Source organism: Symphalangus syndactylus, chromosome 2, assembly GCF_028878055.3.
Source record: "Symphalangus syndactylus isolate Jambi chromosome 2, NHGRI_mSymSyn1-v2.1_pri, whole genome shotgun sequence".
In the NCBI taxonomy this organism is placed as follows: Eukaryota; Metazoa; Chordata; class Mammalia; order Primates; family Hylobatidae; genus Symphalangus; species Symphalangus syndactylus.
In genome coordinates this window covers 24,223,305-24,236,028 of record NC_072424.2, presented here as the reverse complement: position 1 = coordinate 24,236,028, position 12,724 = coordinate 24,223,305, and the positions used below count along the sequence as shown (strand labels likewise).

Below are 12,724 nucleotides of genomic sequence, written 5' to 3'. Positions count from 1 at the left end.
TCTGCATTAGTGCAAATTCCCTCAAAGAACACAACATGTACTTTCTCAACTATTACCATATTGGAGGCATCTTCAGCCTTCAGTCTGCTCCTGTACAGGCTGTTTGTCCCCCAGACCTGAGCTGTTATCCTGGGTTTTTCCTCACCATGCTGAGATAGTTTCAGCCCTGACCCTGTTGTTTCCTGGACGGCGCTTCTGCCCCCCACACCATGTTAGCTAGATTTCTTCTTCCCTCGTCCTACCTTGTTTTTTGGATCCCCGACTTCCCTTTTGATTTACTCCAGTATTTGGGTGGATCCTGTCCTCCAGAAGCTGAGAAAAGGTGCATGTAAGACAAATTTTCTGTTAACTCCCGTGTTCGAAAAGGTCTTTAGCCTAATAATTAATTGATAGGTTGCCTGGATACAGAATTCTAGATTGGAAATGGTTTTTCACTTAAGATTTTGAGGCACTGCTTTTATTGTGTTTTAGCTATTGGTGTTTCTGGTCAAAAGATTAATGTTATTCCGGATTCCACAAACTTCGTATGTTTTTTCCGCCTTTCTGGAACTATTAGTATTCTCCTCACCTGTTTTGAAATTTATGATGTGACCTTAGTATGGTGTTTCTTTTTCTACCATTTTGCTGGACACTCAGTGGGTGGACCCCTTAAGTCTAGAAATTCATGAGCTTCAGTTTGAGAAACTTTCCTGAATTAATGCTTTTAGTTCCCTTTGTTTTCTGTTCTGTTAGGAGCTTCAAGTCTTCTAATGCTGAATTTGAACTCTTCTGCTAAATGTCCTCTTCTCTCTTTCATCTTTTTTGTTTTTAAAGAGATTTCCTCAATTTCACCTTCCAACTTTTTAAATTTAGGTTTTCATTTCTATCACATTTTTAATTTCAATAGCTTTTTTGTTTGTTTTGTTTTTCATGTATATGTGCTTTAATACTACCCTGTTCTTTCAAGAGTGGAATGTCATTTCTCCAAGGATGTTACTGTCAGTCTTCTAATGTTCATTATCATCTTCCTCCTTGGTTTCCTGCCTTGGTTTCCCTAAGGTCCTGTTTTGTTTTGGTCTCCTCTGTGATGTTAGAGGCTTTCTGCAAATCTCTGGTGATCCTGTGCTGTTCCTGTATTTAAGATGGGGCACTGAGAAGTTATTGGGAAGTTGCTTTGAGAATGGGCAGGGGCTTTTCCACTGGTGGCCTTCACTGTGGGTGATCTGGCTCTGCCATCTCACTGCAAACTCCCAGTGTCACCATCTTGATGGGCTGTCACATGGGCTGGTGGCCTCCTGTCTGGAGTGCACAGCTTGCCTGCCAGTGTTAAACTCTCCCTGGTCTGCTCTGCCTCATGTTCTCCAGTCCATGGCCTCTGTGGTTCATTCTCTCAGGAGAGGAAACCTCCAGTCTTCTGCCCTCAAGTAGCAGCATTATTAAAACATGGGAACATAAAGCTCACCATTCTCTTTAGCAACTTTAAAAATAGGTGTTATATGTAAATGAGTGTATGAACCAAAGCCTGTTGAGATGTCTTTGCAAGTAACTCTGCTTCCTTGGCCAGTCTTCATTTCCAACTCCATCTTAACTCCTACTTTTGAATGAGTAGCACCAATCGTTGAGACTTCAGGGGTTGGGGATTTGTGATGTGAGCTGGGATGCTTCTTGGCTTCCCCACTGCCAACTGTGGTTGAGCTACCATGGCTCTACTAAATCATTTTCATTCAGGCATCTGCTTTCCCCCTTCCAATATTCTGTTGTCTTTTCTCTTGTTCTTTATTTTACGCATTTAAAAAAAAAAAAATCTGGCCGGGCGCGGTGGCTCACGCCTGTAATCCCAGCACTTTGGGAGGCTGAGGCAGTAGGATAGCTTGAATTCAGGAGTTCAAGTCCAGCCTGGGCAGCATGGCAAGACTATCTCTACCAAGAATAAAAAATTAGCTGGGCATTGTGGTATATACCTGTAGTCCCAGCTACTCGAGAAGCTGAGGTGAGAGGATCACTTGAGTCTGGGAGGTGGAGGTTGCAGCGAGCCAGGATTGTGCCACTGCACTCCAGCCTGGGCTACAGAGCGAGACCCTGTCTCAAAAAAAAAAAAAAAAAAAAAATTCTATTACATCTTTCTAGGAATGTAGAGGTAAATGCTTGTATTTAATTTGAACTGTAACCAGAAATTTTGGCATGGATTTTTAAGGCTAATGTAAATATAACTGAATAACCATCTTAAAGTAGGAGGAGTCACTGACTGTAAGTTCTTACCTGAGATTTCATTCTATTTTCAGGTGATGATTTTTGGTATCGTGCAGTTGTTCTGGGGACATCAGACACTGATGTGGAAGTGCTCTATGCAGACTATGGAAACATTGAAACCCTGCCTCTTTGCAGAGTGCAACCAATCACCTCTAGCCACCTGGCGCTTCCTTTCCAAATTATTAGATGTTCACTTGAAGGTAGACAGCTAAGTCACTTTCCAATTTAGGTTTCTGGGTATTTTTTTTTTCCTCTTTATGTTTCATAGCTCTAAGTCTGAATCAAATGGATGGATATTTCCAGTAACTGCCTTAATGTTTTTAAATATTAAGAGTTTTCAAGTAAGTTTCATATTCTTTATTCTATATCGAATTCTCACAAAAACTATACTCAGTCAGTCTTTGTTTTATAGATTAGTTTCAGAGGGCCAGGGTTCAGAGATTCGGTTTTGCCCCTGGTTGCTAAGCTAGTAAGTGGCAGGGCCACAATGTGAAACAGGGTGTCTGGTGTCTGTGAACCAGGGTGTCTGACCTCTCATTTGGGGTCTTTCTGCTTTGTCACATCTCTCTTTAGGGACTAAAGGCATTCACATGACACCATTTTTGGCTACCTTATGAATGATAAATCTGCATATATTCAACTCCTTAGTTGGAATTTGAATAAAGTAAACAAAAATACTTAAAGTAGCTTTTTACTGTCGCTCCTGATGTCCTTATGCAGAGGACTTGCAGATAATACCATACCGATTGCTTCATGGTCCTCTCAGGTTTTGACTCAGAGTTGGAAAATTATCTTTGTTTCCCTGTTGGAATATATGAAGGACAGATGTGTCTGTTTCGTGCCCTCTGGTCCAAGATTAGGGCTTGATGCCTTGTTAGGTGATCAATCAATATGTATTGAATAAATTTGCCTTTTGTAATGCAACAGCGGTAGTACATCAAGACATACCTAAATCCAGCTGAAGTCCAGTAAGCCTTTTGCTTATTATTATTAGATAATTTATCTAAATTCTATCTTTTTAAAAGGGACTAAAATACTGTAATATCCATTTTTTTCCAGGATTAATGGAATTGAATGGAAGCTCTTCTCAATTAATAATAATGCTATTAAAAAATTTCATGTTGAATCAGAATGTAATGCTTTCTGTGAAAGGAATTACAAAGAATGTCCATACAGTGTCAGTTGAGAAATGTTCTGATAATGGGACTGTCGATGTAGCTGATAAGCTGGTGGCATTTGGTCTGGCAAAAAACATCACACCTCAAAGGCAGAGTGCTTTAAATACAGGTATTCTTTTCAAGTGTTATTAATAACAGATGTTAAGTGTGAGGAATAACAGATAATCAATTTAGTTGACTTGACCTTTTCTAACTCCCCATGCCATACTCTCTTCTCCTCTTCCACAAATCCAGTGGCAGGGTTCTGATTCCTGTGGCTGCCTGGGAGGGCCGCTTTGATGGAGGCAGTCCTCTGAGTCCAGATAGTCCTTAGATCAGACTTGTCAGCACTGCTGTGGGAATTGACACCAAGAGCTTTGAAAATGCCAGGCATTCTGCGTGCTCCTTATTTCCTATCTATCTATCCTGATCAAAATGAGAAGTCATATTTTTGAGATTCCATCTTCCTGGTACTTTGTAAGATGTATATTTGACAGACCTGGCCTCAATCAAAAAGAGAGATGATTGACAAGCAAACCCTTGGAGACATGGGTTGTTAATGTGGTCAAATCCAGACCATGGTAGTAGATAATCTCAAAGCCCAAATGGATCCATCTAGGTCTTTGTAGTCGGAACCCATGCGCAAGGGGGAGAGCTATCTGTATATGTTTACACTCCCAAGTTTTTCTTCTTTACATTATATGTTATCTAATGGCTTATTTTTCTTGTACTTTTAGAAAAGAGGTATAGGATGAATTGCTGCTGCGCAGAGTTACAGAAACAAGTAGGTAAAATTTCCTTTAAGTGAAGTTATACTCCTAACATTTTTAGAAATTAAATCATATGGTTTCTTTTTCACCCACAGGTTGAAAAACATGAACATATTCTTCTCTTCCTCTTAAACAATTCGACAAATCAAAATAAATTTATTGAAATGAAAAAACTGTTAAAAAGTTAAGTTAGATTGTATGTTTTCGTCTCTTCTGTGATCACCAATAGGACATCTTCAGGCATGTTTTCAGGATAGAGCTAACGGAGTGGAACCTATTGTAAGGCTGTACTTTTGTGATTTAATGATCTGAGGTTTGGTCATAATGCTCCTGCTGTTTTTGTAGGTTTACCTGATCGTTTTCCTTTGCCACTGCTAACGGAACTGAACCCCCATGGGTATTCCAGTTGTAATAGCCTTTCCTTACTGTTGGTTGGTTTTGTGAATCCTATGTTATTGATATGTGGAGGGACTTGTAAAACTTGTTGTGACATAAAGCTTAGCCTCAGATTTTTTGTCTAGATCTGAAATTAACTCAGATCTCACTTATGCACATTGCTGTAAATATGTTTAGCACTTTTTGCGAGGGGTATCTAAAGGGCCAAGAACGGAAAGTGGGCTGCACTGAGGGTATTTTTCATTTAAAAACAAAACATACTCCCTGCTTTTGGCTGTGGTGATTCTAGTGTCTAAAGAACATACTGGTGAGTTTTAAATCAGTGTTCCTCCCCACCCCCATTTTTTAAATGTCTGGGATCCTTTGTTGTAAGATGGATCTCAGAAATAAATTTTTGATTAAGAGCCAATTAGAACTTCTGATCAGGGCTGGGGGTGGTGGCTCACACCTGTAATCCCAGCACTTTGGGAGGCTGAGGCAGGCAGATCACCTGAGCCTGGGAGTTCGAGGTCAGCCTGGCCGAGATGGCAAAACACTGCCTCTACTTAAAATACAAAATTAGGTGGGCATGGTGGTGCACACCTGTTATCCCAGCTACTTGGGAGGCTGAGACAGGAGAATCACTTGAATCCAGGAGGCGGAGGTTGCAGTGAGCCAAGACTGCTACTACAGCCTGGGGGGCAGAGTGAGACTTTGTCTCAAAAAAAAAAAAAAAAACCAACAACAAAGAACAACTTCTGATCTCAGAATAAAGTTGTCTCTCCTCACCACTTTGAGTTGTTAGAGTTCCAGCCAAAAGCAAAGGAACTTTGATTTACTTAATATGTGCACTTTTGTTGGTTAACAAGTTTATGTTAGACTGTTTGGAAATAGTTCAAGAGGTGGTCGTATTACTCTTCATGAATCTTTTATGGGTGTAGTAACTCTCAAGTAGGAACCAACTGCCAACTGTGTTAAAACATATCTTTCATGTTGTAATAGACTGTTTCTTTGTTTTTTAGGAAAGGTCAACTGAATTATAAGCTAAATGTAATTAATGCAAGATCAACTATCTTGATTCTCATGTTTTGTGTCACAAATTTTGGGTTATGACAACTTTCAGTCCTTTCTAATATATTGTCTTAATACTGACTGTTTTGTGTGTTTGAGCTTAAAATCTTAATCTTTTTTTTTTTTTTTTTTTTGGAGACGGAGTCTTGCTCTGTCACCCAGGCTGGAGTGCAATGGCGTGATCTCAGCTCACTGCAACCTCTGCCTCCCAGGTTCACGCAATTCTCCCACATCAGCCTCCCGAGTAGCTGGGACTATAGGCACACCCTGCCACACCTGGCTAATCTTAAACTTAATGGTGATTTTGATTTCATAGATCAAGGAACATGCAATGGCATGGATTTCTGGAATTTAGTCCTAGTACCAAGTCACTATATATATATATATATATATATATATATTTTTTTTTTTTTTTTTTTTTTTTTTTTGAGACAGTCTCACTCTGTTGCCCAGGCTGGAGTGTAGTGGCGCGATCTCGGCTCACTGCAACTTCCGCCTCCCGGGTTCACGCCATTCTCCTGCCTCAGCCTCCCAAGTAGCTGGGACTACAGGTGCCCGCCACCACGCCCAGCTAATTTTTTTGTATTTTTAGTAGAGACAGGGTTTCACCGTGTTAGCCAGGATGGTTTCGATCTCCTGACCTCGTGATCTGCCCTCCTCGGCCTCCCAAAGTGCTGGAATTACAGGCGTGAGCCACCGTGCCCAGCCACCAAGTCATTACATTTTTACCAAGTTGGTTGGCCTGTATGTTCTTATCTGTGTAATAGGCCTTTTTCCTAAGGATATTGAGAGTGCTTACACATAAAACTTAAAGTGAAATTTCATTGTTTCTTGATAGATTTAAGACAGGGCTTAGTAGCTTTCAACAGAAAACTTGATTTAAAGCATAGTAGTTGAACTGGATTTTTCCTTACTGTGGGAATAAATGGATATTGTATTTACATTTGAATACAGTGCAATACCTTGTGTTTGGGTAGTGCATATTTACAAAGCATTTTTACATCTACTCACATACTTAATCTTCACAATGCCCTTGAAAAGAAAGTAGGACCCATTTTACAGTTAAGGAAGCTGAGGCTCAGAGAGGGTTACATGACTGTCAAAAATCACACACTGGCTGAAACTAGGTCTTACGACTCAAAACAGTTGTCTCAACTTCCCTTAGCTGCTACGTGTACAGTATCCTTTTAGATCAGATCGGTTACATAGGGCATGAAACTAGAGGGTTACATTATTAGGAAAAAATGAAGTACATGGTTGCTTAAGCATTACTTCATTGTGGTGGAAATAGAGCTGAATATTTACTCCTTTAAATTATTCTTTGAGATAGAATGGGTGTAAAAATGTTATTTTGGCTGGGCATGGTGGCTCAGGCCTGTAATCCCAGCACTTTGGGAGGCTGAGGCAGGCAGATCACATGAGGCCCAGGAGTTTGAGACCATCCTGGCCAACATGGTGAAACTTTGTCTCTACTAAAAAAAATACAGAATTAGCCAGGCAAGGTGGCATGCACCTGTAGTCCCAGCTACTGGGGAGGCTGAGGCAGGAGAATTGCTTGAACCCAGGAACCGAAAGTTGCAGTGAGCCGAGATGGCGCCACTGCACTCCAGCTTGGGCAACAGAGTGAGACCCTGTCTCAAAAAAATAAAAGACAAACACATGTATTTCATCATCTCTGGAGAAATTTAATTGTTAGCAATTTAATTGTAAAATTGCTAAAACAGAAGTGCTGTGGTGATATGAACATAAAACCCTCTGTAATCTGTTGCTCAAGTGATGTTTCAAGACACAAGTTAATGTCAGATATCTTTTATATATAAGGAGAGTGCAAACAGCTATATGTTATATTTGTGAAGGGGAGTATAAACAGCTATATTTAGCGTATATTATGCTATGTTATGGTGGTCATTTATTTTCTTAACTGACAGTTCTGACTTAAATGCGTAATTTCAGTTAAAAGTGAATATTTTGTTTGCTTGTATTTGAAATTAAAAGCCATAGCAATTGAGTTTTTGTATAAGGCATAACGATAGTTGGTTTTTTTCTTTTTCAGAAACAGCCTCTCTTGGAGGTAAACCCTTATGAGACAGGAAACAGCAAAGGCTAGCTTTAGGAGAGAAAGTACAGCAGCTGGTGTTTTTATTTATGGGAACCTTTTCTTTGTCCACTTTCTCTGTAATGACCTTCTATCCCTCCGTTTTTGCCTGCCTGCCTGCCTGCCATTCTCCTGTTAGGTTGGTGGTTTTTATTTTCCTCTAAGTTCCTTCCACCAAATAAGTATTACGTAAAAATTCACACCAAATCAATGAGAATACTGGCAAGGAATACATAAGGGATTTCTGCTATATATGTAACTTTTTATTACTTAAAGGTACTGAAGGAAGGCCAGGTGCAGTGGCTCACACCCAGCCCTTTGGGAGGCTGAGGTGGGAGGATCCCTTGAGGCCAGGAGTTCAAGGTTACAGTGAGCTATGATAGTGCCACTGCACTCCAGCCTGGGTGACAGATTTTGTGTTTAAAAGAAAAAAAAAAAAAAAACAACTAGTTAGTGGGTGAGTTTTATTTTCTGTCCATTTGAAATATTTTGTAATATTCCCTGCATTCTCTGTCATCTGCCTCTTCCACATAATGTCCTTTGCTTTTGTGTTTCTTTGTTATCTTTTTCTGTTCACTCGGAGGTCATCAATTTCTTTCTCTCCATCCTTAATTGGATTATTTTTCTTTTGGCCTTCGGGCACAGAGTCTGACCTCTGGATCACTCTAACTGGAGAAGGAACTTTATGTTCCCTCTCCTGCTGTGTCCACAACCTTAGAAATCTGTAGCTAGATTTTTGTTGTTGTAGATAGAATTTACTGTTTCTGAAACCCAAATACAGTTATCAGTTTAAGATTAAAAAAAAAATGAAGAGTATTTATTTTTCCTGAAACATATAAAATAATCTCAAATTCTCCTAAACCACACATATGCAGAATTATGGGCCGGCTGACTTTCCTGCCAACCCCAAAGTTTGAATTTTTTTCATGATTTAACTGTCAGACTATGAAACCTAAGATGTTTCTCACCAACTCATAGCAGATACTTAAAAGACTTTTTTTTTTTTTTTTTTTTTTGCTTTTACTGGCAATGTATGTTGTCTAATCTGTTAAATGGGATATTTCCTCATGTAAAAAGTTGTTAAAACACTGATGTGCTTCTGTTAGATAAAAGTTCACGCTGCTTTGCCCAATAAAATTATTTCACTTCCCAACCAGCTTTCTCTTGTTTTCTTATTGCAGGCATTTTTGCCAATTTCCTTTTCTTTCTTGTACATACTGGGAAAATTAGAGGCTTAATGTGTTCATACTGTCTGCTTTATTGTAACCACAGAGGAAATAACAAGAATATGTGATCCCACAATTGCCGTTTTATTAAGGAAAATTAGGGAAACAAGTCAAGGAACACAGAAAAATCAGGAGTCATTGTTTGTCTTCAAATTGTAACATTTTATCCTATGGTACTAGACATTTGAATAGGAACTTTTAATTAAATGGAATTTAATATTATTTGCTGATTTAGCTAATTTGCCTTGTTCTCCAAAAGAGACTAATATCTATAGCACTAGCCTCACAAATAGAGATATGGGTTAAATGTCTCTTGGATTAATTAGACATACTGGATCATCAGGTCTTCCTTCTGAGTAGATTTAACATGTTTCCGATTTTAATTCATGCATGTTTCATTTGTTCAATGAATATTTGAGCTCCAGCTATGAGTCTGACATTGAGGTATGTGCCAGATTTTTTATTAGGGCCAGCATAGCTCTGTCATACCAGCTGATATGTTCTTCATATCCCCTCAGAATATCTGGTTTGGTCATAAATACAGTAGAGCTTCAGTTTTCAGATCCCCTCAGAATATCTGGTTTGGTGATAAGTACCGTAGAGCTGAGACCATGTATCTGAACAAATGATTTAGTCTTGGGTGGAGGCCTTGTAAATATTAAGATAAATCTTCTCCAGTTTTCCAGGGAGGAGATTTCTATCATAAGAACAGTGAACTTCTGGGGGTTGACAGGGGGAAAAAGGGGCATATTTGATACGCTTCTTGTTTTGCTAAAATTCTTTTGCTGCAGCTAGAAATGTAAAAGTCTCAAAATTGTGAATGAGGATTAATTACTATTCTGAAATTGATCTCTCTTGCTATGTAATAACAGCTCCGGAAACCAACACGTGAAGAAACCAACACGTGAAGATCCTCACCAGCGGGACCCTAAGCTGCCAAATTCCCAGAAAGAAATTAAGTCGTTGTGAGGCTCACTGCTGAGAGACTGTCAGCCGCGAGCAATAGATCATTAGTGTTACTAATAGGCTCCTCACCAACACAGCTGCCTGGATTTGGCAAGTTGAGCTCTTCCAGGATCAGCCAAAGAGGATACCTGGGCTCCTCACCATGTAGGTGGTTTTGTGGCCCGACTTGCATCCAAACAGCTCTTAATACACACAAAATTGTTGGAGTGTTTTTTGCTTTTTCCAGATAAAGGGAATTGGAGGGTAACCTGTGGTTCTAAACATGCAGTTAAGAAAGAATGGTAGAATGGTTTTGCTTGCCAGAATTAAGGTGGTGAGGTTCTGTTAGAAGTAAGGTTACTGCCCAGTTGCACAGGGTGAGAACTGCAGATGGCTCACCCAGAGAACCAACCATTAACGTTCTGGTATTGCCCTGATCTACGCGCTGCAGTCTGATTTTCCTAGGAAAGTTCTTGCATTTTGGCTATAGTTTCAGGTAACCTAAAACTGGCTTCATTTAAGGTGTTAGCTAGCTGCCAAGCCTCAGCCATTTTTTCCATGCTTGCTTGCTTCCCTTAACACCCCGAGGGGATGCTATTTTTAACACCTTGTGGTGTTAACCTTTTGATGAAGAGGCCCCTATCTCCTGTGATGAGAACCTTCCAGGAAGTGAGACAGACTCTGATGCTTATTATAAGGCAGGAGCCTACTCTGCCTCCAGAGTACACCCAGATGCCTCTAAATGTGTTCCATGCATACTTACGTTAAGGCAGACATGTGATGACTAAAATTCATGATACTGGGAATTTGGAGAGGAGATGGAAATAACATGGAAGTATTGACAGTTTGAGGTAGAGCACTTAGAAAGTTTCATATGTTGGCTGAGTGATTATTACACAAGCCTGTGCCTTTATTCCATGTTTACTTGATTCAGCCAGAAAGCACATTTCCCAAAAGCAAATCCAATACAACTTTGTGCATAATTCTCACTGTCTTAAGTAGGAGCTGGGATGGATGCATTAACCCTTAGAACAATTGCTGCCTATTCCATACCTAAGTGGCTTTGGCTTAGAGATGGCAGTATTTCTGCTCCTCATGTCCTGTGTCTCTCTCTGCCCCCAACTTTGTTCTCCTTGTTCTTGGCTCCACAATTAAGAGACCACAGACCAAATGGAGCTCTGGCTTAATTTGCTGTTTGTTGAGCACTTCTGAGTCAGGCTTTGTTTCCTGGGGGATGGTTTCTTTGCTGTTTAGTAGGTACTGTTTCCTGTTCTTTTATTTCTCAATAAGAGGGCTCTGGTTAGTGGCTACTATGTGGCTTCTGGAAAATATAGAACTCTTGCAGCTCTATTAAGCATCCTCCTTTTTGTCTGTTCCTTTTCATTTGAGGGACTGGATCAAAATTATAGTTGGGATTCTAGACTTAGGAACTGTTGTACCCATCACGCTTTATATGTCAGGAAACTGAGCAATCAAAATTAAGTATCTTTTCTGTGTTACGAAGCCAATAGGCAGGAGCCCCCTAATCTCTGAAGCCACAGTCACTCTACTACAATGGGTGCCTCTGGATGATGCATGTCACCGAGTACGGATGTCTCCATTTATCCCTGAATGAAATTCAGTCACCTCTGTGTTTACACTGTCTCAGCTTACACTAAGACTGTGTTTACACCTCTTGTGTTTACAACTGAGACACATGGGACAGGGCAACTTGAGAATTAACATCATAGAAGTTGTCAACTGAAGAATGAGAAAGTTCATGAATTTGGAAAGGAGAGCTTTATTTTTCATAAAGGGTGGCCACTGGCAGGGTAGCCATTGCTACAGTCTGGGAAGTGTAGCCTCCAGCCAGAAACCAGAAACACACTTCCAGGTTGGGAAAAATAAGGAATTTATGCTGAATGGAGTGGCCAAATACACAGTAAACTATAGGAGGAGTCATGAATATTTATGAAAGATGTACATGTGCAATTAAGCTTCATGCCTCTCGATGGGTTACATGTACAAAAAATGGCATTAGCACGATTCTGGGGTGGAGTTTTTGGCCCTCTTGGGTCAAAAGGTGAAGCAAAGGACACAACCCTCATGGTGGATCTTCTATAGACTAGCCAAAACCACTCCATGGTCCATTGTCTCTTAGGAAGGAGTGCTGGTTGCTTGGTTTGTTGAAACTTTAAAAGGAAGGGGCAGCATCAGGTGGTTGGTTCATATTAACAGTAGAGGCCAGGCACAGTGGCTCACACCTGCAGTCCCAGCACTGGGAGGATTCCTTGAGTTTGAGGAGTTCAAGACCAGCTTGGGCAACAGAGCAACACCTCATCTCTACCCAGAACAAAAAAACCACCAGTGCAATGGTACGTGGCTGTAATCCCAGCTACTTTGGAGGCTGAGGTAAGAGGACTGCTTGAGCCCAGGAGGTCAAGGCTGTGGTGAGCTATGATTGTGCCACTGTACTTCAGCCTGGGGGATACAGTGAGACCCTCAAAGATAGCAGGGGTGGAGCAAGTCTCCCAAAGGGCCGGTTTCTGTTTAACCCTTAAGAAAGAAGGCTGGGTACTGTGGCTCATGCCTGTAACCTCAGCACTTTGGGAGTGTGAGGTAGACAGATTGCTTGAGCCCAGGAGCTCAAGACCAGCCTGGGCAACACAAGGAAACTTCATCTCTACCAAAAAAAAAAAAAAAAAACCTGGTGTGGTGGCACGTACCTGTAGTTCTAACTACTCGGGAGGCTGAGATGGGAGGATTCATTGAGCCCAGGAGGTCGAGGCAGGTCTTGGCTTCAGTGAGCCAAGGTCACACCACTGTACTCCAGGCTGGGCAACAGAGCAAGACCCTTTCTCAAAAAAAAAAAAAAAA

At 40.6% G+C, this 12,724-nt stretch overlaps 1 protein-coding gene across 4 annotated transcripts in view; it reads left to right on the top strand.

The window, feature by feature from the left end:
* Positions 1-9,861, top strand: part of TDRD1 (tudor domain containing 1) — a 74,590-nt gene extending 64,729 nt beyond the window's left edge. For 2 of the 4 annotated variants that reach the window (XM_063617467.1, XM_063617463.1), the window contains 4 exons: positions 2,262-2,429; positions 3,289-3,516; positions 4,124-4,170; positions 4,252-5,224. In XM_063617467.1, coding sequence (XP_063473537.1) covers positions 2,262-2,429; positions 3,289-3,516; positions 4,124-4,170; positions 4,252-4,344 — 536 coding nt within the window. In that variant the 3' untranslated portion in view covers positions 4,345-5,224. Of the gene's footprint in view, positions 1-2,261; positions 2,430-3,288; positions 3,517-4,123; positions 4,171-4,251; positions 5,225-7,655; positions 8,844-9,795 lie in introns of those variants that run through there. The other 2 variants (XM_055248538.2, XM_063617468.1) reach the window with 2 other exon arrangements.
* The last annotated feature ends 2,863 nt before the right edge of the window (positions 9,862-12,724 follow it).